Source organism: Calidris pugnax, unplaced genomic scaffold, assembly GCF_001431845.1.
Source record: "Calidris pugnax isolate Ruff unplaced genomic scaffold, ASM143184v1 scaffold287, whole genome shotgun sequence".
In the NCBI taxonomy this organism is placed as follows: Eukaryota; Metazoa; Chordata; class Aves; order Charadriiformes; family Scolopacidae; genus Calidris; species Calidris pugnax.
Window position 1 is genome coordinate 168,467 of NW_015091025.1, and position 26,251 is coordinate 194,717.

Below are 26,251 nucleotides of genomic sequence, written 5' to 3' on the forward strand. Positions count from 1 at the left end.
GGGACAGCCTTGCAGGACCCGTGGGAAGTTTCTGTGCAGAAGAGGATTCTTGGCAGAGGATCTGCTGCTGCCAGGTGAGAAGCAGATGCCCTCGAGACCAGGCCAAAGCATCCAACGTTCTTCTTCCTGTTTGCCCCAGGTGTATCTCAGCAGGTTGGGTGAACAAAGCTGGGAACTGCCTCCTTGTCTGTCACCCTGAAAAGCACATGGTGATTTCCAAGGCAGGAAAAGATGGGCATGCTTCAGCTAGGAGAGGCTGAGGAGCTCGAGGTGGCCAGGTTCAAGCTACTTCTGTTGCCAGAACAATTCCTTGGCTCAGTCCCTCTGTGCTCTCAGGTTACTCCTGAGGAAGAAGGTGGCTGGCTCTAGCTTGTGCCAGTTATTCTGGCAGTGGCAGCCTGTTCCTTGCTGGTTCAGCGTGGAACATTCTTCACCAGGTGGTGCACCACGCCTGAACGGTAGCTCCAGTGCTTTCAAGGAGTGTCACATTGACTGTGTGTCCCATGGGCTGGGTGTGCAACAGCAGCAGACCCACTGGAGTGATAGGAAGGGGAGATGGTGAACAGAGGGAAAGATATGTGGCCACATATTGAAGTTTGGCTGTTGTTTTTGACACCTTCATTTAACAGTGAAGGAGGAAAACCAGATTTTTGCAGCTGTAGCCCATGTCACGTTGTTTATTGTTCAGAAGTTTTATCTCCCACTTGAAGTGGGATGGTGGCAGCTGTTTGAACAGTCCAGCTTTCTGAAAGACAGGAAAATCTTTATGCCGTTTCATTTGGGTTTCTGTATATATTTTCCTTTTCCTTTTTGCTTCATCAGAAGGCAGAAAGGCTGGCTGCTGGTGTTGGGAAAGGTGCTGAAGGAGCTGGTGCCCAGTTTGGACCACAGAGCTGACCTCCAGGCTGGTGAGTCATGCAGCATCTCGAATGATGTGGATCCAAATGGCAGAGTAGACCCCGGCCTGGGTTCAAGCTCCAAAAGTTGTTCAGAATCCAAAGTTATACTGGTAACAAACTGGTTCACCAGTGTCAACTAGCGCTGGTCTTCTTCAGGGCAAAGAGAGAGACCACAAAATAATCCCATCTGTAGGGTGTTAGTCGTGGGATCCATACACCAGTGATGCTGACAGACCTCTGATGTGAGCCCAATTCCCCCAGTCAGGAATGGCCTGTGGGACACAGCATGAGCACAATCCCCCCCAGTCAGGAATGGCCTGTGGGACACAGGGATATGTGAGATTTAGAGAATGTGATGCATTTCCCAGTAGCCTCCTTCCTCCTCCTTTATTTTGCCCACCTCGATTATCGCCCAGTGCAATCCACCCTCATACCCCAGTTAGAATATATTTATTATACAAAATGACACCTTGGAGTTAGGGACAGAAGTACTCATGTTGCTTAATTTAAGGTGTTTAGTATCATCGATATCCAATTATTTAATTTAGATTAAGATTTTATTTTAGTGGTATTTTATAAAGCGTTTCCTCTGGCACTGAGCAGTGTCCATGCTGGAGTTCCCATCTATACCTGTCCTGAAACCTGAGTTTGTGAGTTGAGGGATGGGTTCTTTCCTCAGTGGTTGACCATTTCTTACCGATCTTTAAGAGAAAACTCTGATTTTGAATGTAAAGATACTTATATTTCATTTTTTATTCTGTCTCACTTATTGTCTATAACAACTGTAGCTGTGCTGTTGCCAGCAGAGGATGCTGTGAGGGTGGTGTACCATGGGGTAGGACATACCAGGAGTTATGCCCTTAAAAGTCAGCATCTTTTTTGGCTGCCTGCAACATCCCAACAGCAGAGAAGCTGGTTAATTACAATGATTCAGAAAGTCATTAAATGATTCAGAAAGAGCTGCAATCACAATGAGTGTAAGAGTTATGTTGAAATTAAATTTTAAAGACTAATTCCAGGAAAGAACTTTCTTTAGACAAGTCACAATTACACTAATTTTTCTGGCAATGGTTTGGCTGTATCTTTTAAGAAAATATTGAGAAAATGGGTAAAAGTTGTCATGGCAAGGACTCTGCTTATTTAACATCTAGTGTTAACATCTTGTTCTTGTAATTTTGAAGGAATAACTCGTAACATTTCCGGTGATTTAATGATTCCATAAAAGTTAATAAATGCCTTTAGGACCTGACACGGTGACAGAGAAAAAGGCATCCATTTAGAGGCATAAGCTGCGTATTTGTCGCCTTGTTATAACAAGGATGAGGCAGGAAAAGAGGATTCCTCAGGATTCCTGAGCAGGGCAGTGGAATAAAGGAAACAGATGCACAGGGCAATTTCAGATCCTGTATCTAAACGAGGTGAACCCAGACTCCATCCTGCTGAAAGCTGGAAATGGAATCCAGAGTGGTTTTGTATGGAGACTGACTCCCCGGGGCTCCTCAGAGCAACGTTTGGAGGGTATTTGAAAATGAGCTGGAATGTGTCAAGTTCTGGTTGTGACAACAGATTTGGTCATTTGTAAAACACCTTCACGCTTGCAAAAGGTGCCTGGTCAAAAGGGCCACAGAAATTCTTTTCAGCCATTGTATTTTTGCCAGATCTTTGTGGAACTAAAGCACCAACTGCATAAATTCTGCTTCTTTTGCTGAGGTGGTAACGAATGCAGGAGATTTAGCCAAATTGGACTGAAATTTTTTGAGCATAAGATTTTCAGAAAGAATCCTGGACTAGGCATTTTATACCCCTAAGCACAGACACTGCTACATGAGGGAGAGTCAAAAGTCCCTACTTATTTAACTCTGGATTGCAATGTACACAGAAATGTACGCAGCTTAAAGCACAGTCCTGATTTGGGGACTAATTATCAAGTTTCAAAGATCGATAACCAAAGGGAAAATCAAGGGCAACTGAACTCAGACACTTAATCCTGCTGATGTGATCGTGCAGAAAAGCAGGAAAAAATGTTCTTTTCATTTTTGTGTGCTTGTCTTTGTGCAGAAATTGTGCCCTTCAGTGAAAGGCTGAACAAACTGGTGCTGTGTAGCCTAAAGGAGAAAGAAAGATGAGGTGGGAAGAAGCATGGCAACAATATTCAAATATGTTAAAAGCTGTTGTAATAAGGAAAGGAACAATCTCTTCTCCATGTCCTAGTGGGTATGGGGAGATGTAGAGCACTGAAAATACACCCCAGGTTCATTTTGATATTAAGACAAACTCTTTTAGGAGTAGAGATTGTGAAATATCGGTATGAAGTACCTGGAGAGTTTTTGGAGTCTCCATCTCTAGAGCTAGGACAAAACTGTTGTAGTTAATGCCTTTGCCTCAAGGCAAAGGACTGCAGTAAATAACCTTTCAAAGCCCTTTCTAATCTTACAAGTCTTGGAAGGTAACCAGTAGCTTTTGAAGCAGGAGGACTTTGTGCATCTATTTTAAGGTGGCCGGAATTTCCAGCCCTTTCTTCTTAAATAGAAACTCTCTCTAGAGTCCATTGTTCAACAGGAAAAATTCTTTCGTTTCACCTTAGCTAGAAGCCTTAATTTCCTGTTTGATATCCTAAACAGTACTGTATTCTCAAAGAAGAAAGTCCCAGATACCTTATTAGGCAGAAAAGAACAAAACCCCCAAAAATCCCAAAGGATGGTGTAGTGTGACAAAGTAAAAATACCTTATAGTGTAACGCTGCCTTCACAGCGTGGTATTTGCTCTTGCTGCCACTTGGAATCTAACCCAAATTAGTCCCACAGAAGAATTTAGGTACCTGGTTATCTCAGGAGATCCCAGTGTCTGCAGGCACTGAGCCTCTGGGCCTTTGCTGGGCTCAATTCCTTGACCACCGTGGCAAGTGGTCCACCAGGTAACTACTGTGAATAAATTAATAGTTTAGCATCCCCTGCAACACAGACAATCAACTTCAAGCTCACACAGCAATGAATATTTAATTGCACATAGTGGAAACTGCTCCAACAGGAGTGATCAGGGAAGAGATGTCCTCAAACAGCCCAGACTGATGCTCCTGGGAGGTGGGTTCCAGACCAGAAGAAGGAGTTCCAGCCAGGTCCTGCCATATCTCACATGGATATTAACATCTACAGGGCTACAAAGATGATGAGGGGCCTAGAACATCTCTGATGAAGAAAGGCTGAGGGACTTGGGGCTTTTTAGTCTGGAGAAGAGAAGACTGAGGGGGGATCTGATACATAAAGGGTGGGTGTCAGGAGGATGGGGCTGGTCTTTTTTCAGTAGTGCCCAGGGACAGGACAAGAGGAAACGGGCACAAACTGGAACATAAGAAGTTCCACCTAAACATGAGGAGGAACTTCTTTCCTGTGAGGGTGGCAGAGCCCTGGCAGAGGCTGCCCAGAGAGGTGGTGGAGTCTCCTTCTCTGGAGACATTCCAAGCCTGGCTGGACACGTTCCTGTGCAACCTGCTCTGGGTGGACCTGCTCTGGCAGGGGGTTGGACTGGATGATCTCCAGAGGTCCCTTCCAACCCCATAGCATTCTGTGACCCACTGCACCAATTAGTACGGGGCTAGTGTGGAAGGAGGAGGAAGAACATCTGACTTGCATTTCTGTGTTTGATAGTGTGGCAAGACACCAAAGAGACAGGCATCATCCCACCTTAAACCATGCCTTTAGCTCCAAGAATGTTGCTCTAGTATTTTTAGATTTAAAAAGCCTGCTTTTCTTTTTGGCTCTGTCATGGCCTCCCCTGTAGATTTATCTACACTAAGGTTGTCTGTAGGTCTGCCCAGATTTGTTAAGGGTAAGTGGTATAAGTTGATGACTGATTAGATCCTCGGGTGGAATGCTGCCCAGAAAAGACAAATTCTTCTTGCTTTCTGGTGACGATAGTTTGCCCCATTATCCCAATTGCTAACCTGAGTCCAAGCAGAGCAGGCTTTCACTTCAAGTCCTATTTTGAACGAGTTACAGCTTCTAACACTTTCTCTGCTGAAATGTTCTGGACCTGGTTGCTGTCCAGACATAATGTATTGATTTAATTTGACCAACAATATTTTCAGTCACATTTGGAAGAACGATTTCCTCCGTTTAAGTACAAAAATGAATACATTGCTATCTTTCTTTGGAAGAGGTCCACGGCTGAGAGAAGAAAGTAGGAAAACAGTATTTCTTTCTGAGAAACGCTTTTGGACGTTCTGTTGGTAGTTGGTTTGGACTCGGAGGAGTTAGGGAATGTTGAAAACTGCGTTTCCTGGGGGATCTGTGCATTTTTATTGTGCTGCATGTGGGAATGCCTTCGGAGGAGGGAAGAGGGAGTTGGTCTCTCACGCAGAACAGAGCTTTTATCGTGTGTCCGGCCCCCAACTTCCAGCTTGTGAGTTTACTCGTCTGCTTTCATTTACAAACAGAAAAAAAAAAGAGCCTATAATGATTGCACTGACAGCAGGTTAACAGAGTCTTACAGTTGTGAAGGAAAGTAATGATGTATAATTTTTCTATGCATCCCGTTGGCTCTCCCTGCAGTGTGTATCCCCTGGGCACCAGGTGAATGTAGCTCCATCCCACTGTCCAGAGGCATCGAGCTGCAGCTCAGGAATCTTTGGAGACCCCCATAAGTGCAACTGCTCAACAAACCACTTGACCCGAGCTCCCTGAATTAAGAGTACCTGCCTGTGTCACCTATTATTACTTAAATTGCATTGAGTAATGTTGCTCATTACTCTCCTGAGACCATCTTTGTGGGGTGCTCTTTGGAAATTCCTCACACCGGTGTCAGGGAAAGGCTTTTTGATGTGATTTCCTACATTGAGACCCTTTCTCAGGAAAGCCATCCCAGTGGCGGAGCTGTGTACCTTGCCCAGGTAGTTGCTGGTTTGCTGTTTGCTAAAGATGCATAAATAGAACTAACAAAAAACAGAGCACATGCAGCCCTCTGCAAGCTCCGATGTCTCAAGCTACAGGATTATGTATTTTCAAGTACTTATGATCATTCCAGTTTTTCTGATGGAAGTAACAGCCATAGATTTTATAAGATTAAAAAAAATATCTTGGCAGCAAGGTTCCTGAGGTGGTTATTCCCAACATTTGTATAGCTAGACCAGAAGTCCAAACTGCATTTAATGTATAGTTATTTAAAATGATAGGCTAACTGGAAAAGAAAAAAAGACAAAACCGTTTACAACAGCATGTTGTAGCAATTAAGGGTATTATTCATAAGCCAGTTCCTCCAGAAAGCCTCCGAGCTGTTGCCACCCACCCCTTCTCCTCTCCCATCTTCACCAGTTGCTTTTTTACTTGATTATGGTGACAGGAGGACTGCCCTTTGGAGGGCCAAGCTTTGGGACAGCCGTCCTGTGACCACCTCGGTCACTAATGACTACCTTTGACTGGTACCTTGGCAGTTCCATAAGTAGCCATCAAGGAAATGTCTAACTCTCAACGGCTTGCTTTTATGTGTGAATTTTAATTAAGACTTCGCTGCGACGCAGAGTCATGTTGGCACAGGTGATGTTGCACGTCCTTCGGCAGCGGTGCCAGATCCGGATTTCAGAGTGTTTGGTTCACAGCCCAAATGTTTTGGTATGACGCAGGTTTTTCCGTGTGGTATTTAGCTCCAAACTGGCGTTCCTCAGTTGTCAGCTGTGCAGTTTGGCACCGCGGTGTGGGACTTTCTTGAGCCCCCTAATCCCAGGGCTGGCTGAAGGCCACTAGGCTGTGCTTGTCCCCGGATCTGAGGAGCGTTACAACAGCTGCCGCGCAGCATTTTATGGCATCCTAGGTGTCATTTTTAAGTCTTGTGAAACTGGGGTTGTTAAGCTTGGAGAAAAGGATGCTGAGGGGAGACCTTCTCACTCTCTACAACTTCCTGAAAGGAGGGGGTAGCCAGGGGGGGTCGGTCTCTTCTCCCAAGGAACTGGCGATGGGACAAGAGGAAATGGCCTCAAGTTGTGTCAGGGGAGGTTTAGGATGGATATTAGGAAGAAATTCTGCACTGAGAGGGTTGTCAAGCCTTGGATGAGGCTGCCCAGGGCAGTGGTGGAATCGGGCTGTGCTTGTCCCCAGATCTGAGGAGCGTTACAACAGCTGCCGCCCAGCATTTTATGGCATCCTAGGTGTCATTTTTAAGTCTTGTGAAACTGGGGTTGTTAAGCTTGGAGAAAAGGATGCTGAGGGGAGACCTTCTCACTCTCTACAACTTCCTGAAAGGAGGGGGTAGCCAGGGGGGGTCGGTCTCTTCTCCCAAGGAACTGGCGATGGGACAAGAGGAAATGGCCTCAAGTTGTGTCAGGGGAGGTTTAGGATGGATATTAGGAAGAAATTCTGCACTGAGAGGGTTGTCAAGCCTTGGATGAGGCTGCCCAGGGCAGTGGTGGAATCACCATCCCTGGAGGGATTTAAAAGCTGGGCAGACGTGGTGCTGAGGGACGTGGGTTAGTGGTGGGTTTGGCAGTGTTGGGTTCATAGTTGGACTGGATGATCTGAAAGGTCCCTTCCAACCTTGACAATGCTATGATTCTGTGTAAAACTGGGGTTGGAGCTGGCTCAGCCTGAGGGCAGGCTCAGCTCTACCAGGGCAAGGCTCCGTGCCCTTGCCGTAGCCAGCCCCCAGCTCGCTTCGTGTGCGAGCTCCTTTGTAAAAGGTCCTTTCTCAGTGAGAATAATTCCTCCCCCGGAGAGGAGGAGAGCCTGGGAAGGAGCAGGGGGAGGCAGCTCTTGTCCTTCCTCACTCCGTTTAAGTACAAAAATGAATACATTGCTATCTTTCTTTGGAAGAGGTCCACGGCTGAGAGAAGAAAGTAGGAAAACAGTATTTCTTTCTGAGAAACGCTTTTGGACGTTCTGTTGGTAGTTGGTTTGGACTCGGAGGAGTTAGGGAATGTTGAAAACTGCGTTTCCTGGGGGATCTGTGCATTTTTATTGTGCTGCATGTGGGAATGCCTTCGGAGGAGGGAAGAGGGAGTTGGTCTCTCACGCAGAACAGAGCTTTTATCGTGTGTCCGGCCCCCAACTTCCAGCTTGTGAGTTTACTCGTCTGCTTTCATTTACAAACAGAAAAAAAAAAGAGCCTATAATGATTGCACTGACAGCAGGTTAACAGAGTCTTACAGTTGTGAAGGAAAGTAATGATGTATAATTTTTCTATGCATCCCGTTGGCTCTCCCTGCAGTGTGTATCCCCTGGGCACCAGGTGAATGTAGCTCCATCCCGCTGTCCAGAGGCATCGAGCTGCAGCTCAGGAATCTTTGGAGACCCCCATAAGTGCAACTGCTCAACAAACCACTTGACCCGAGCTCCCTGAATTAAGAGTACCTGCCTGTGTCACCTATTATTACTTAAATTGCATTGAGTAATGTTGCTCATTACTCTCCTGAGACCATCTTTGTGGGGTGCTCTTTGGAAATTCCTCACACCGGTGTCAGGGAAAGGCTTTTTGATGTGATTTCCTACATTGAGACCCTTTCTCAGGAAAGCCATCCCAGTGGCGGAGCTGTGTACCTTGCCCAGGTAGTTGCTGGTTTGCTGTTTGCTAAAGATGCATAAATAGAACTAACAAAAAACAGAGCACATGCAGCCCTCTGCAAGCTCCGATGTCTCAAGCTACAGGATTATGTATTTTCAAGTACTTATGATCATTCCAGTTTTTCTGATGGAAGTAACAGCCATAGATTTTATAAGATTAAAAAAAATATCTTGGCAGCAAGGTTCCTGAGGTGGTTATTCCCAACATTTGTATAGCTAGACCAGAAGTCCAAACTGCATTTAATGTATAGTTATTTAAAATGATAGGCTAACTGGAAAAGAAAAAAAGACAAAACCGTTTACAACAGCATGTTGTAGCAATTAAGGGTATTATTCATAAGCCAGTTCCTCCAGAAAGCCTCCGAGCTGTTGCCACCCACCCCTTCTCCTCTCCCATCTTCACCAGTTGCTTTTTTACTTGATTATGGTGACAGGAGGACTGCCCTTTGGAGGGCCAAGCTTTGGGACAGCCGTCCTGTGACCACCTCGGTCACTAATGACTACCTTTGACTGGTACCTTGGCAGTTCCATAAGTAGCCATCAAGGAAATGTCTAACTTTCAATGGCCTTCTTTTATATGTGAATTTTAATTAAGACTTCGCTGCGACGCAGAGTCATGTTGGCACAGGTGATGTTGCACGTCCTTCGGCAGCGGTGCCAGATCCGGATTTCAGAGTGTTTGGTTCACAGCCCAAATGTTTTGGTATGACGCAGGTTTTTCCGTGTGGTATTTAGCTCCAAACTGGCGTTCCTCAGTTGTCAGCTGTGCAGTTTGGCACCGCGGTGTGGGACTTTCTTCAGCCCCCTAATCCCAGGGCTGGCTGAAGGCCACCGGGCTGTGCTTGTCCCCAGATCTGAGGAGCGTTACAACAGCTGCCGCCCAGCATTTTATGGCATCCTAGGTGTCATTTTTAAGTCTTGTGCAACTGGGGTTGTTCAGCCTGGAGAAAAGGATGCTGAGGGGGAGACCTTCTTGCACTTTATAACTCCCTGAAAGGAGGGTGTAGCCAGGGGGGGTCGGTGTCTTCTCCCAAGGAGCAGGCGATGGGACAAGAGGAGATGGCCTCAAGTTGTGCCAGGGGAGGTTTAGGATGGATATTAGGAAGAAATTCTGCACTGAGAGGGTTGTCAAGCCTTGGATGAGGCTGCCCAGGGCAGTGGTGGAGTCGCCATCCCTGGAGGGATTTAAAAGCTGGGCAGACGTGGTGCTGAGGGACGTGGGTTAGTGGTGGGTTTGGCAGTGTTGGGTTCATAGTTGGACTGGATGATCTGAAAGGTCCCTTCCAACCTTGACAATGCTATGATTCTGTGTAAAACTGGGGTTGGAGCTGGCTCAGCCTGAGGGCAGGCTCAGCTCTACCAGGGCAAGGCTCCGTGCCCTTGCCCGTAGCCAGCCCCCAGCTCGCTTCGTGTGCGAGCTCCTTTGTAAAAGGTCCTTTCCCAGTGAGAATAATTCCTCCCCCGGAGAGGAGGAGAGCCTGGGAAGGAGCAGGGGGAGGCAGCTCTTGTCCTTCCTCACCAATTCATCCCGGGGACCAGGAGGAGGAGACACTGGTGGGACTTCATGGACACGGGCTGCCACCTGCTGAGCAGGGACAGGGAAAGGCGCCTGCCTTCCACCCGCAGCCGGGCGAGCTCTACCTGATTCTCCCCTGGCAAAAAAACTACTGCCACCTCCAAGGGTGGTTGTTTAAATCATTTTAAAGGATTTTAAATCTGAAGAGATTTGATCGAGAGGTTCAAAAAGACTGAATTACTTAGTGACCACTATCCATTCTTGGATAAGTGAGGGGGCCACTGCCTGGTATAAACTTATTTGCCTCCCTGTCCCCCAAAGTACAGCAATAAGTGTTGTCCTCTTGTCTTAGAGACAGACCTTGAACCTGAAGGCCCTTTGAGGGATCACAGCCGTCCTTCCCTGTGAGCTGTGGTGGCCACTGCGGTCCCCACCTTGAGGAGCGGAGGTGCCAGGAGATGACCAGCCTCGGCAGGGACAGGGGCTGACAGCACATCAGAGCTATTTGGGGGTCTTGTGAAACATTCCCTACAGCTTCAGCTATCCCTGAGAGATGTCTGGAGAGAGAGCTTCATGGAGCAGGAAGGAAGGACCAGGAAAAGACAACAAAAGAAAATGTAAGTCTTCTGATGTTGATAATCTGGAAACTGTATTGATCCCATTAGTGACTGTAGGATAATCATAGAATCATAAAATGGTTTGGGTTGGAAGGGACCTCTTCCCAGTATCCCTGCCCTCACAGACTTTTTTTGCCGCTTGTCTCTCTATGGAAACAGCACTTTGTCACAGCTGCTGGTTTACTGGGGGAGCGAGAGACCTCTGTTTAAAGCTATGGGAAAGGGCCCTCTGGTGCTCCGGCTGCCTTTAAAAGTCTTGCTTTCAGCTTGGAAAAGAACTTGAACTAAAACCACCGAAAAGCCATCCAGAAAACCCTGACTGTACATGAAGTTTTGTGATCGTTCCCACATCCCTCTTAACTCCAACCGTGGCTCCCTGCCGGCGGCTGGATGCTCAGGGTGGGCATCCTGGGGCAGCAGGAATGCCAGCTGCCCTCTCCAGTCCAAAATCAAAGCACTGACAAACAGCAAGAGAGGAATGTGAATTTTGAAGGTTGGTTGGGTTTTTTTGGTTGTTTTTTTCCCCCCTCAAACCAAGAAAAATGTCCAAGCCTTTCCCAATAGAGTTTTATTCTTCTCACAGATCTGTTTGTGTTGCTTTCCTTCCCTCTTCTCCGTGCTGGAGACCATCCTGGGGCTCCCTCACACACCGTAACCTGCTTGTCCTCCTCTCTCTGGGCAGAAACCCTTCAGGCTTTTGTGCTCTGTCCTGCACTGCTCAGCCGTGTCCTTTCTCCAGCTGGCAGCCTGTGGGAGAACTTTAAAAATCATTGTTTATTTGGTGTTGCAGTGATGCTGAACCTCTGGGGCTCTCCCCTGGTGCCTCACCATCGGAGGGGTCTGGGTTCTGGGGGGTGTCCGGGTGTCTCACAGGGTGGCAGGAGCCCTCGTGCTGTTGGAGGGGTCTGGGTTCTGGGGGTGCCCGGGTGTCTCACAGGGTGGCAGGAGCCCTTCTGCTGTCCCCAGCGTGGGCACCACCAGGACACCCTGGGGAACTTCTGCACAGCCCCCTCGCTCCTGCCTTGGCACTCGCAGGGGGCTGAAGTGAGAACATCCTTCTGGCCTCTTATTTCTGCCTTCCCCTTCTTCTACTGTTGTTATTTTTAAATGACAATTGTTCTGGTTTTGCTATTTAAGTAAGGAACGCCAGTGTTTTGCAAAGTTTTGGCTTCCTGAAGGGTGAGCTTCCCCTTTTGAAATCTGCTTTTCAAAATGTGCCAAGTCATTCCCTGGGCAAGTTTCTCTTTCAGTTTCCTCTTGCTTTTCTGATGCTGGGTGTCCATAAAACAGGAGAGTTTCGATTTTCAGAGTCATTTCTGCTGCTTTCATTTTTTCTCTCTTACTTTTCCTCCCCTACCTGCAGCTGAGAAAAGAGCTATTTTGCGCCGCTGGTGACCACGGCCATGTCCTTGGGGAGGAAGAGGCTGGTGATGGCAGGGGAGCAGGGTGCTGAGCAGAGGGTAAGGACACCCGAGTGGTATCTCAGCGTGTGGTACCACCACGGGGCAGCAGAACCACCTCACTTCCCAGCCCTGGTGCAGGTACTCAGCTTGGTCAGACAGCTCCATGCTGCACCGTGGGGCAGAGACCTACCTGCTCCTTTGGGAAACAATATAATCAATCCTCTTTTTTGATGCACAGTGTTCTAATTAAGAGAAAAAGCCCAATTATGATGTCTGCTAACCACCGGAGTTAATGGCAGCCTGTGCTCAGCCTTGCAGACATCTCCTAAGGAGAATATGACTCATTGCTCAGGGACTTTTTTTTTTTCTTTTTTTTAACCATCCTGGTTGTACTGAGGTTGGGGAATTCCAGTATGATGAAAGAAAAATTTCTCAAACCGTTTCACTGCCACAAATTCATGAGTTTTGGTGCCTCCTGGCTCAGATCAGTGATTCTGCCTGACCCGCTGAAGCCCTGAGAGGAGGACAACCTTAGTTTCTGGTGGTCAGATGGCTCACTAGGAGAAAGAAAGCCAGAAGCCAAGAAAACCAAAGGTTCAAGTCAAGCACCTGCCAACATACCATTAAGCTACATTTATGTCTTCCTGGGTGGGATGTGGTACAGGCCTGTCTCCCAGGGTTTGTGAGAGCACAGAGCTTTCCTTCCTTCCTTCCTGTCTTGGCTCTTCTTCTGCATAACTGCAACCGGAACGATGACACAGCCCATGCTCTGCTGATGTTCTGAAAGGTATTTTGTTCTCCTTCATCTGTGGAGCCTGCCCCAACCACAGCCATGAACGATGTGCTGTCACAGCACATCAGATCTGTAGGCACGTGGTGCAGAGACAAGTCTCTTACACAATGCTATGCCTTAATCAGGCCACAGGTCTGGTGCACGGCCATCAAACAGAACCACAGAATGCTATGGGGTTGGAAGGGACCTCTGGAGATCATCCAGTCCAACGCCCTGCTAGAAAAGAGCAGGTTGGATGGGATAATGTTCAGGCAGGTTTGAATGTCTCCAGAGAAGGAGACTCCACCACCTCTCTGGGCAGCCTCTTCCAGGGCTCTGCCACCCTCACAAGAAAGAAGTTCCTCCTCATGTTTAGGTGGAACTTCTTACATTCTAGTTTGTGCCCGTTTCCTCTTGTCCTGTCACTGGGCACCACTGAAAAAAGACTGTCCCCATCCTCCTGACACCCACCCTTTAAGTATTTATGGGCGTTGATCAGATCCCCACTCAGCCTTCTCTTCTCCAGACTAAAAATCCCCAAGTCCCTCAGCCTTTCCTCATCAGAGCGATGCTCCAGGCCCCTCATCATTTTTGTAGCCCAGCCACAGTAGTCTGAAGGTTTTCCTTCAAGGAAAGTCTTCCTGCTTTACTGGGTGACCTGGAAAACTACTTCTGCAGGGGAGAAAGGTAAGGTGGGATTTTTTTCAGGAGATTGATGTCCCTTTTTGTGATTTACTGACCTGAGCAAAAGAAAACCTAAAAATGACACCTGTGGGTTGCACCATAAGGAAACAGAGAAGTCATGCACTATATGTACTTTTTATTATTTTTTTTTAATGGCAATGATGTTTTCAGCACATCAGTTCCTTCATTAGAAAAGCTGGTGTCAGGACACTTCCAGATGGAGACTTCAGAGCTTGCGCAGGTCACCTTCCAAAAACCTCTGCTTTGGAGCTTGCTGCTCCAGCTCCTGCCTCTTTGAAGGGCTACAGCATTAGAAAAGGCTTGAAATCATTGCAGGGAACAAGGGAAATGACAGCAATTTTTACTTAGTGCTGGGAGCTTTTGCCTAGAAAACTTGCACATACATACACATGTATAAATACACACAAAACCTCTGTACACAGACACACGTAGGGGCTTTTATACAAGGGAAACATCCTATTTACAGCACTGTAGAATTTAATTATACAACAACATCTATATTAAAAATTAATCAGGTGTGTAAGTTTTCTTGTTCAAGTATTTTTCCTGGTGCACTCCATACTCTGTTCACACCAGAGTTCTCACTTTGAAAAATGCAACATTCCACAATATTATTGTAAGAAAAACACTACATTGATTAAGTAATCCACAACCATACATTTAGACTAAACCTTTTATTCAAGTAAGACTCTTCCTTCTTCTTGTAGTGAATCCTACAGCTAGACTCTTACGTTGTATCTTTCAGTACATAAGCTGTAAAACTTCTCCTAGTTCTTAACAACTGAAAAAAAAAACCCTGAAACTTTTTTAAAGGAAAATAGTGCTAAAAGCTTTGTTATTTCTATTATTAGAAAAATAATATCTGGTCAGGGGTAGTTTTCTATGCTATGTCTCTTCCAAATGACCAGAAAAGATTTTATTTAGCTCAGCACTGCCATTGTCAGAGTTTCTGTTTTCCTGAGTGCAGGTTTTGCTCTGCTCAGTGTCGTTGCTACAAGACAGTCCCCCCTCCTGATGGCTGAGAGCCGCTGCCTTCAGTTTTTCCTCAATTTTATCAGCTGCAGCACACATTCTAAGCTCCCTCAGGCTGCTTATTAGGGTACAGTAGGCTCCTTTTATCCCCTGCCTTTGATACCAGACTTGAAGCAGCTTAATCTTCCGCTCATCTGTATCATTAATGTAATCCTGAAGGGTTTGATCTATGACAGGTTCTGGTACTCGGCAACTACGAACAAATTTCAAGACTTCTTTGAGTGTCATCTGCTCCGCGATATCAGTGATGTGGCTGCTCAGGTCAATGTCTAGAAACAGAAAAGAAAATCACTGCTCTTGGCACTTATATCTTGCTGTTCTTTGTCACCCGTGCTCAGAGTTGATACTCTTCCTACCCAAAATGGATTAAGTTTCAGGTATTCGTGACTCAGTACGTTCTATATGTGATTTTTTTTTTTTTTCTTTTAACAATAGGTAGTGGGTCTCCTTTTATGTGTTCCCACCAAATGCTAGACTAGTAGTGGGTCTACTTTTATGTGTTCCCACCAAATGCTAGACTATTCAAATACTGAGGCTTGCCCCCATACTGCTTTCTATGGACACGGAGCCTTAGTTCCCTCTGTAACCTCTTCTGTCCTTCTCTGTCATTACAGTCTGGTGGTGCCTCGTGTCCCCGTTGTGCTCAGGGAAAGGCCCTGGAACAGGAGAGGTCTTTTGTTGTGACAGACCTCAGAGCTCATGTTCTCTCCCTGTTGTGTGTAACTCCTCTGGATTTGCCCTGAACATAAGGTAGGTCTGTGTTTCTGCAGTCCCATACTGAGTGTGGGGTAACCCCATTATCATAATTATCCACAATTCTAGCAATCCCTCTTGCTGCCTCCTGGTGTCCATACCCCAGGCAGAATGGAAATTCACCTGCTGTCAATTAGTCACTGGGTCCTACACAACAGAAACTCCTCCTGAGGCAAAACTGCCAGGATGCCCCTAAATGCCTTAATGGGCAGAGTATGAGCAAAGTGTTGGCTGGTGTGTGGGAGTGGCAGCTCAGGCAGTGGCAAAGCCTACACAAAAATACTGTTTTGTTTTTTTTTCATGTGGGATTTACTTGCCTATTTGTTTTTCTTCTACTGAATTTTGAGAAATTACTTGTCTGTTACCTGCATAGGTGATGAGACGTTTGCTCTCCTGAAAAGAGAAGCGAGAGAAAATTGAGTAGAAACAAGTTTTATAAAACACCAACCCTGTCTAAGAGGATAAACAAATTTCATGACATTCAACTTCTGTAATTTCCTTTTAGTTTTCTCCGTGATTCCCCTGTTCTTCAAGCAAGGACAATTAGGTTGGACAGACAGACAGACCTTGTTTGACTGGGGTAAGTTTGGGGGGGAATTACCCCACAATTGCTATTGCCTGAAAGCATGGATGGGGACAGGGACCCCGGGTCAGTGGGGACCTGGTGATGGATGAAGTTCTGATCTCAGCCATGTAACTTAGGGAACCCACCACAAATCCTGAAGAAACAACTTGGGGTTTCTGTTACTTCTCCCAAGAGAGTTCTCGTGGTGAAATTTACTTCGTTAATGTCACAGAGGAGAGGCCCATAGGTGTTTGGGGAGCCCTTGGTGTGATTTAAATGGAACAAAGTTCTTTGCATGAAGCGGAGGTTTTTGTCATCAAGCAACGGTACTTACAACAGAAGGATGTGATTCACGGAGAACCTCCCTGTTAGTAAAACCCTTCCGTCTTCTCTTAACTGAAACAAATAAAGCAATTTTAGAATCTCCTCTGGGTTCCAAAGAATATAATGCATCTGAGTAGGCAGCTGAGCATCTTATTCAGAGTAAGACAGGAATAAGGAACAGGGATCACTTACAGCAGATTATTGCTCCAGCTACTCCTAGTATCAGTAACGTAATTATCAAAGCAGTGGCCCACTGTGGAAATCCTGTTTCTGGTGGAACATTGGAGACATGACATGAAAGTCAGCTTAGACTTAGCTGTCAGGAACGGCCACGTGCCGTTCTACACAGGGGTGGGATTGCAAAGGCCTCGCAAAGTCCCACAGCTGCTGGGCCATGCCAGGTTGTCAAGAGGTACCTGCAGTTCCACACACGGTGTCTGAAGTCAAAGTGCATTGCTTTTCAATGACGCCACTTTCACAGCTGCAGAAAATACAAACAGAAATTGTTAGGGGGATTTGTTTCTCCTTTTATAAAACCTCTGTCAACAGAGCAAATCAGAATCTTCTAACGCTTTTTATCAGCTGAATGTTTCATATACCAAGCTGTTGGGGTCTGGAATTTAATAGGTAGGAAAACGGTATGGAAAGGTGTGAACAGTAGATCACACAAAGACAACAGGAAAGCTCAGATGCATTTTTTTCATTCCGTTTCTTAGGAAGTGTCCACAGACTTGGTGGATCTACGTAAGTTTCTCTGCGTGCCTTTGGAAAGCCTGAGTAAGTTCCACAAGCTGGAGTGCCAAGGCAAAGCAGTGTGTTTCCCCTGGGGTTAGAGATGACCTGAGCCTCTGTTGTGAAACTGGCTGGAAAGAAGCATGTGGTACGATGTAACACTGATGGCATGGGATGTGTTTAATGGTGAAGGCATAGACTTACACGGTACATGGGTTACAGTGACGACATGGTGGAGTTGAAGTGCAATAATGGTTCTCTGCGCAGGTACATTCTGTGTTCTGCTCTGGGGTACAGTTCTTTAACACTGCAAAACCTGCAATAAATTTCTTAAAGTTTGTTAGTTTGGAAAAGCAGGCCTTAAAAGCAGGTTCACAAGCTCTTCTCCTCAGCCTGACTCACTTTTAGCCCCCACCACTGCTGGCACGGGTGAGCCTTAGCTAAGAACAACTGGGGTTGACTGGGAGCCCCGGGATAAGGAGTACTTGAAATACGGTGATGGCAAGGAGACCTCTGCTGGCCAAGAGCTCCAAGACCTGGTGCCACCAGAAAGGTTTTGCTAGAAGAGGACTCACTTGGTGCTCCCAAATGTTCTCACCGGCTTTTTCCCATTCAGAACCGTGAAGCCAGAAGGAAACTCAGAAGATCATGTAACCCATCTCCCTGCCTGATGTCAGAGACAAGCTCCCTACTCTCCCTGACAGACAAGAAGTTTATTGCTTCTCGAGGACCTCCAACGGTGAGGAATTCCACTCCCTCTTTTAGCTAACACATTCCCTGCTTAAGTATCAAAAAAGTGAATTAATTTTCTCCTATCCTCAGTGTGTATGATGGAGTTATCTCCATCTAGGAAAAATTATTTCTGCATTAAAATTTACTTTTAAGTATCTGCCTACCACAAAAGCTATTTTCGCAGTCATATAGGAATAGAAGCGAATTTTTGAGTTATCCCATTTGGTGCCCTGCTGTAATGGGAAAATGCATTATCTTTCCAAATTTGATGAAGCTCTACTGTGAAACCAGTGCTGAAGCCATTCAGCAAATATCAATATATCAATATCAATGAAAATATCAAACATGGATGATCCTGAGAATGGTTCTCATGGAACTTCAGTGGTAATTTTCTGCCTCCCTAATATTTTCTACTGACTTTTCTTCAACTACCTTCTTGTCCGTGGGGATAACGTGACAAGTCATCATCCCACTGCCCTTTCTTTCCTTCAGTTTAATGAATAATTTCCTTTGTGGCACTGTACAAAAATTGTTTTGCTGTACTCAACTTTACTACCCACCCAAACCTGTTTATTATAGTAGTTAATGAGAGGAAAATTTTCTCTGTACGTGGAGTGTTCCAGGAAGGGGAAATCCCTAAAGACTGGTATTCCATCAGGTGATCTGAGTACAACCACTCGGGAGTTAAAAGCTGTCTCCCTGCTCACCAAACTTGACTTTGGAGGTGAGGAATGCGAAAGTATAATTCCCTAAATCCAGGTACACTAGAGTTACATATTTTAATATAACTAGAACAGGACACCCGGTGGAACAGTTTAATGGATTAAAAAAAAAATAAACCACAACCCCAGGATGGATATTTATGCAACAGGCAGTGAATTTCTGGAACCTTGTGTCCCCCAGCAGGTTCATAGACAAAGGGCTCGTAAATGGATACTAGAATGAGTAGGTAGGATGCACCTTCCAACATCCTTTCCCACATCCTTTGTGGATGCTGGTAGATGTTGCAGGGAACCAACCACAGAAAGCAGACAAGTTTCCTTATGTTTTCTCTAAATAGCACTATTTAGAGAAAACACCTCTTGCCTCTACTGCTGAATGCAGAATACTGGGGCAGGTGGACCACTGGCCTGACCGGGTAGGACATGCCTCATAGTCTCATAATGTGATCCTATATCCCACACAGCATCTTCAATGTATAAAAGACATCACTCTATCAGCCCCAGCAATTTTAAATAGTATTATAATTAGTAACATGAAAGGCTGTGGAAGAAACTATTGGGAATTCTCCCATCCCTGCTTCTTACAGTACTCCTTTTAAATAGAGGGTGAAGAAGAGAGTGAGCTTTTCTTCCTTGGCCCCCACCAGTTTGTACAGGTCTGCTGTGTAAGCACTGCTTTGGCTGAGCAAAGGCAGGTATAAGGAGAAATAACGGACCAACATAGCTCGTTCTTCTACCTACTTTGTGCTTGATGAAAGGGAAAGCTGGACAATAAAGTTATGACTTTGTCATCAATTCCTGCCACTAAAAGATTTTAAACTACATGCTACCCAATACTCAGGGATTGTGGAGACTTTTCACTTGAATCCTTATTGTAGAGTTGCTATTTCTATAAATGTACCTAATATTTTGTCACACATGGAGCACCTGGAACACTTGTCCAACTCATTGAAATGGTTTATGTACTCCTTTCCTTTTTCACACTGACGACAGTGTCTATCAGTATCTGTTGGACAGTCGAGTGTCTTAACATAACCTGTAGAGACAGAAAAAGGAGAATTAAGATTTGTGGTACCTCTGGAGAGCAGCCATCAGCTCCAAGACCTATGTCAGACTTCTTTAAAATCCCTAATATTTTTTTGATTAACGAATTTGGACAGAATCTATATTCTTTATGCATACGTATGTGCTCTTCAGGAATGCAGCATACGTTGGATCTGATTATCCCCCCTCTTCCTCCAATTTAGGACTGAAGAAGGACACACCAAACAAAGCTGTACAGGCAAAATTGGAATATGGACTCCGTGAGTCCTGTGGGTAAACGCCTGTGCTTGCACTTTTTAGCCCCCTTCAAAGACAGAGCTAGAATGAAGCACTGCATCCAGGAAAGCACAGTGTCCCAGCTGCCCCCACAGAAAGCTGCTCTGCGTGCTGTGGTTCCCACTCTTAATGACTTTTCAAGGCAGGGCTTACAATGATACTCACCAGGTTTGCATTTCTTGCAACACTGACCATTTAAGCTGTATTCCTCCTGATTACAACTAATTTCCCGCTTGGCAATGATCCTCCTCGTAATGAATTTACTGTGTGCTCTGCTTATTAGACGTTCAGTATGATTTTTGCACTGCATTTCCATAATTAAGACCATCACCTGGGAGAGAACAGCGAGTTAGAGGAAAGCAGCTGTCCAGGGGTGTAGGTGTGTTTCACCCCTCACCAGGAGTTACGCCGGGACCGTTACTCTATTGCTGAACACGTTGATATTCACCCCCTTAGGAAAGTTTTCATTACTTCAGAAGAGATCATGGACCATGAGGCAGACACTAGATTTGATGCTGTCAACTGTTCCACTACAGGTCCTGATGGTTTGGACAGGAACGCTTCAGAGCAGGCCAGATGTTATTGCAGCAATTACCTCATATGGCTAATTATAGTGCAAAGCAACGGAACTCACGTTGTTTTCTTAACGAGCTTTCTCTGCCTCAGATCTCTGTGCCTAAGACTGCCCTTTCTTCGCCAGCAATAATGATTTTCCATAGGGAACTGCCTTGATGCAAATGATCTCTTTCTTAATTTCTTGCCCCCCTATTGCTGCTTGAAAACTGCACAGTGTTAATGCATTTCTGAAGAAAAAAAAAGCCAGAATATTTTAATCTCAGCCAAAATACCTGATTTGTAAAATTATTTTGTTTTCGCTTTGTTTTCCAATTCAATTACTTTTCTCTTAGCAGATGATGTTAGGTGTTCAAAAGACAGGTTGATATAGTGCTGGGAGATATGGTTTAGTGATGGTGTTGCTTTTTGTTTGTTGTGTGGGTGTCTACTTTTGTCAAAATTAGGTTGACAGTTGGACAAGATGATCTTTAAGGTCCCTTCCAACCTAGAAGATTCTGTGATTCTGTGATGATGCCTATATATTCCTGAAAGAAACAGCATTCTCCTTTCAAATTAATTTACACCTAAATCCATTTCTTGGACCATAACTTCAGTTAGATGCAGGAAAAATTAATTATCTTAAATTTTAACTTACTGAAAAATGGCTTTGGATTTCAAAGTGGGCTCTCAAGTAAAGGAAGCGTTATCTGTGGGTAATTAACTGAAGTAACTGACATGACCACGGTCTCCTGACTTGTATAAGTAGCCACTTCTGTTGAGCCTCTAGTCTCTTTGGAGACGGGAAGGTGAAAAGCTTTTTTCTTTCCTTAGCAGCTCTTCTGTTTTAAAATTTATATGATATTAGTCGCTAGGCTGAAATTAAGGAGGTCTTTCTTTGCACCTGGAGGAGAAGCTTCAGCTGGCAGAATACAGTGGTTTAGCACTGGAGAAGCTGTGGGTAAGGATGCTCAGCCCCTCGCTTCCCCCCTTCGGCGCTCTGACTCCTCCTCTGCTGCCAAAGCTCTGAGGGTGCTCTTCTCTCAATCCCGGTGTAACAGCGTTAAAAGGTGAAAGTTAATGCAAGGCCTTAACAGGAGCTGTCAAACGGATGTGCCAAATGAGCGGGATTTGGTTTGCTTTTGCCTGGGAGAACTAAAAAAACCCATTGGAACAGGCTGCCCAGTGCAGTGGTGGAGTCACCATCCCTGGAGGTAGACGTGGTGCTGAGGGACATGGGGTAGTGCAGGGTTCTGTCAGCGTTGGGTTGATGGTTGGACTGGGTGATCTGACAAGTCATTCCCATCCCAGACAATTCTATGATTGATTACTTCTTCGTAATTATTTTTGAGGTGTGCATTCAGTCCCTGCAGCAGGGAGAAGCCCCACACCTCCATCCCTCCTCCACCACGTGTTGGACTGGGCTGAGGGAGGGAACAGCCATGGCATGACACTGGGGGGATGTGTTTCACCCTGGATCTCTGAGCTGGAGCATCATGACATCCCAACCAGCTTGCCCACCATGAGGCTGTGGCCAGCAGAAGGGTCCTCCGGGCTCCCTCCTCCTCGTCCACCCTCCCAGAGAAGCTCTGCACCCCCAGGGACACCCCATATCCTGCCGGCAGCACCCCAATCTCCCCTTTTAAGACCAGAGAAGTCAAGCCATTCCGTGGCAGGGTGGGGAAGACCCTGGACAACCGTAAGGAGGAGAGGGAGAGCGCAGATTGCGGCGGGGGAACCGGAATGGCACTGGTGAAGCCCAGAGCAGGCTCCAAGAAAGAAAAAGTCCAGCGAGTCTTGCAGAAAATGGGACATAATGAAAGGAGGAAACACCTCTCCAAATGACTGCTATCAGCAGAACTTGGTGGAGTTTCTCTTTGTGCTGGCTGAAGGGCTGTGAGCACCCGGGGTGTGCAGGCACCGCCGTCCCACGCCAGCAAACCTCATCTGCCTCTTGCTTGCACGGGAAGGAGCTCGGGGGGGGGAGGACACAGAAATAGCACCCTTTTGGATGGAAACCCTCCACTTTGGCTGGCGGCGATGAACTTCCTGGTGCGCTTATGAGAAGCGGGGACCACTTCTCAGAATTCGGCATCTCGGCAGCACCCAACACCTCCATCTGCTCGCAGGGAGGTCTCACACCACCTTCCTGCACCAGGAACAAGGAGAAATACTCTGGAGATTTTTTTCAGAGCAACACTTCACATTTTTTTTTTTCTTCTCCTCCTGGATTCACGATATATTTTTTTACTATATAAAAAAATTTGGCGTGTCTTACAGGAAAAAAATAATATCACTAGTCATTCAGCTTCCTGCACACACCTTAATTGCTTTCCTCATCACTGAGCAGCAGTGGTAAGGGCGGAAAAGCAGCGCTTCGGGGGCTTTTACATAGGAAGGGTGATGGGTGCTTGCTTTGGTGATGCGTGCCTTCAAACAGCTGCAGGTTTTCAGCCCAGAATGACTCACAGAGGCTCCTCTGCCACCTTGCTCATCTCAACCTAAAAACCAGCTCTCAGATCTAAACTGCAGGCTCAGGCTCAACTAAGCAGCCAGTGGGAATAAACTCAATCAAAGGGGGATATTTAACCTCAGCAGGATCCGTAAGAATTATCGCATGAGCCCAGATTTTCTGGTTTCTCTGTTTTTGCAGTGCCCAGGCAGTTAGCAGAGCTTTCTGCCCCTCCTTCCCTCCTCTCAAATGCTTCCACCACCAGGTGTCTGCTAAGGAGACCCAAAAAAGCTGTTTTCATCCGTGTTCCCTGGGGCAGAGCGACAGGAGCTTCAGCTTCTATGGAAAACTCGTGTCGTTTGGGAACTCTCAAACCCCCAATTCTTCCTGTATCACAATATTCTTTGTAACAGATCAACTTCCTTCAAAGGAAAACACACTTTGAGCAGCCCTTGCCTTACGGGAATGAAACCTCAGCTGTGGAAGCGTGTGGACATGCTGTGTGCATGCAGGGCTTCTCAAAGCTTTACAGCTTTTAACTCTGAGGGGGAAAAAAAAGGAAAAAAAAAAAAAAGATAGATTGTCTCTGCTTTCTCCTGTTATCTTTATAATGCACTTTATTTTTAGCAAAGCTCTTCTTCCATTCCTAACCCATAGATGCCTATGGATGAGAAGGCTGATGCCTTCAGAGCTCGGTGGCCTTTTTTTTTTTTTTTTTTTTTTTTCCACCCTGTATTTGTTACGTGGGGCAACGTAGCATGAGCTCATCGGGGGCTTTCTGAGCGTTAAAAAAAGGGGCAGAGGGGGATTTTTCTTGCTTTTTGGCTCAGTGGGAGCTGAGAGAAACTTCTAACTCATTTTGTGAGTTTTGATTTGCTTCTGGTACTTTTGACAAATGGTTGTTAGAGTTAGAGCTATTTTCATTCAGTTTTCTGTGTAATTCATCTCCCTCACATTAACCCCATCAGGGATTTAGAGAGTAATTAATTTCACACTGCTTGTTAGGATTCTCTCCTCCATCTCTTTTACTATGATAAGTAATTTCTACTTCCAGTATCTCCAGTACTCCAGTATCACTTTTCCCCCATCTTATTTTTTTTTTTTCCCCAGCACTTAAAAGAGTATTTTTTGTGTTCAGCAGTGGAATGTTTCCAGAGTTGGTGCCCTCGTACTTTGCACTTGAGTCTTGGGCCACCCCATGAGTTTACAGGTGTTCATATGTGTATATATATAAAAATATATATATATACACACACATGGGGGTTGCAACTAGATGATCTTTAAGGTCCCTTCCAACCCAAACCACTCTACGATTCTGTGATTTAAATGCCTGCATTAGTTGCCTGGGAAATGAGAGAAAAGGGTCAGCGCAGCAACGTAGGAGTTGTGTTTTCCATTTCCAGAGAACTGCCTGCTCCGGAGTCGTATCAGATAATTGCAAAACATTTAGGTAACGCTTCGCCCTCTCGAGATGGCCTGTGCCCCTCAGACTGTGTCTCTGACTGGTGTGTGGTTTTGCGGCCTGTTTTAGGGGTGAAGTTAGCTCATTTTCTCTCTGCGTAGGCCAGCGCTGTTTTGCAGGACTGTCCCCTGTGATGGTGCCTACTCAGGGCAACGAGGAGTTCCTTGCAAAATTGAGGTCTCATTCAACAAACTACTTTCATGTTATGAATTAAAAAAAAAAAAAAACAAACCAAAACACGGTAATTTTTAAAAAATAGAAAGTATGTGGGAGTGCGACAGTCTTTCTAAGGGGTACCGAAACTTGGGAACACGTGGGAAATAAGAACAGGAATGATATGTATTCTCTGGGAGAAGTGCGAGAAGAGAAAGCATTTTTAAATTTGAATTTATATTCTGCATAGATCCAAGATATTGAGTTAGACTGACGTTTCTGCCAGTTTGCTGCTCCTGTACAGCAATAGAGAACACACACTTCTGTCAGCAGATGAAAATTCTAGTTAAATTTGTAATTTAACTGTGCTCTGGTGCTTTGTGCAGGGCACGGGCAGAACCTGCTGAATCCCTTCAGTTTACCACCTGCTGTATAGGAAATCACATCAGAATTCGAGTCTGTCTGACCTAATTTTAACCTGCCAAACCCTGAAGTAAATAAACTACGCTCATCAGCAACTGTGACCGCACCGTGAAAGAGGTTTTCAGTACGAAATCTGGTGAGTTCTCTCTGAAAGAGGCAAGAAGTAGGGCTGGGGAAGGGATGCAAACCCCGGCCAGGCTTCCAGGGGGGTCAGGGCTTGGCTCTGCCATGGGGTGTCATGTCACCTGCCTGGTCCCCACCACCCCTGGGCTCCTGCCTGTGCCCAGGTCTCCTGCCCAGGACCTTGCTGTCCCTATGGCTCTTCCAAATACCCCTGCACCAGGGGAGCTCCCTGTGCTAAAACACCTCCTCGCCCTCCCCGCTGGCAGCAGCCCTTGGGAGTGAGTGTTTGTGAAGGTAAATTTGCTGATGACAATTAACACACGTGACCTCTAGAGCTGCAGGCTCACACTCTGCACTGGGGATGATTAAGGCAATTAAGGAAGAGCCCTGCCCTACTGCTTCCAGTAAACCCTGCGCTTCGTGCTGCTGGACTGGGGCTATTTCTCCCTTTTCCTGGGATCCTGTCGGTCAGGGTTCAAATATTCCCTTTCCCAGCTCCCTTTGCCATGGATCCCCAGGTGGGGTGCAAAGCCAGCTTTCATGGAGGCAGTCTTTGCCCGGGCAGATGCCCACTGACCCATCCACCCACGGCTGGATGCTGACCTGCCTCCCCAGTGGCTCCAGGTGGCCACGGATGGTGGCCAACGCCACTGGGGGTCGGGGACACCCCGCTTCGTGCCCTGGATGGATCCACCACATCCAGCCATGGCGTGAAGGACACCTTCCCCGACAGCCACCTCCATCCATCCATCCAACCCTCCTTTTCCCACCCTCCGCGTTCCCCCAGCACCCTAAAAAGGGAAAAACCCTAAAGCGCCCCAACTTGAAGGTGGGGTTTTTAAAAAGTGGGGGGAAAAAAAAACCGCAAAAAAACCCCAAAACGGTAGAAATGAATTAGCTGAAATATGGGGAGGGTATATATATATGTATATATATAAAAATAATAGTGGCCGGGGCCGATAAGCAGCCGGGCAGCGCCTCCGGCACCGCGTCCCCCCAGCCCGGGGCTGTCCCCGCCGGTCGCGGCGCTCCCTCCCGTCCCGGTCCCGTCCGGTGTCCCGTCCCCCGCCTCGGGCAGACACTTACGAGGAGCACGTCGAGGACCCCCCAAGCCATCCCGCCGCCTCTGCCCGCCGCCTCTCCGGTAAAGCGAAACCGTCCCGTCCCGTCCCCGCCGCCTGCCCTCCCCCGGCTCCTCCCATGTTGGTAAACACGGCCCGGGCCCGCCCCCGCTCGGCTACCGACGTGGGGGGGGGGAAGGAGGGAGGGCAAGTGGCGAGCAGGGCTGGCCATTAGTCGCCCAGCCCCGGGGGACAGTCTGTCTTCCCCCCCCCCATCCGCCCCGAGGGCATGGGACGGGGCGTCCTGCCCGGGGGCACCCCCTCGGGCACGGTTGGGGCGGGGGGGACACACACAAGGGTGTTCCGACCCCTCTTGGGGGTCGTAGGAA

The 26,251-nt window shown here is 46.6% G+C and overlaps 1 protein-coding gene and 1 long non-coding RNA gene across 3 annotated transcripts; one reads left to right on the top strand and one right to left on the bottom strand.

Moving 5' to 3' along the window:
* Nucleotides 1-13,575: 13,575 nt before the first annotated feature.
* Nucleotides 13,576-25,950, bottom strand: FAS (Fas cell surface death receptor). 2 transcript variants are annotated; one of them, XM_014955881.1, is made up of 9 exons: nt 25,888-25,950; nt 19,802-19,967; nt 19,218-19,352; nt 17,067-17,178; nt 16,547-16,611; nt 16,323-16,400; nt 16,141-16,202; nt 15,607-15,634; nt 13,576-14,757 (listed from the first exon to the last, which is right to left on the bottom strand). In XM_014955881.1, exons 1-9 carry the CDS (start codon nt 25,915-25,917, stop codon nt 14,342-14,344), a joined length of 1,092 nt encoding a protein of 363 aa, XP_014811367.1. In that variant the 5' UTR covers nt 25,918-25,950; the 3' UTR covers nt 13,576-14,341. The 2 variants fall into 2 exon arrangements, with proteins under 2 accessions (XP_014811367.1, XP_014811366.1); XM_014955880.1 differs by having other exon boundaries at nt 15,559-15,634.
* LOC106896141 lies at nt 14,985-17,040 on the top strand. Its single transcript, XR_001413594.1, has 3 exons — nt 14,985-15,238; nt 15,747-15,821; nt 16,847-17,040. It is a non-coding gene; the product is annotated as an uncharacterized LOC106896141 (long non-coding RNA).
* Nucleotides 25,951-26,251: the final 301 nt, after the last annotated feature.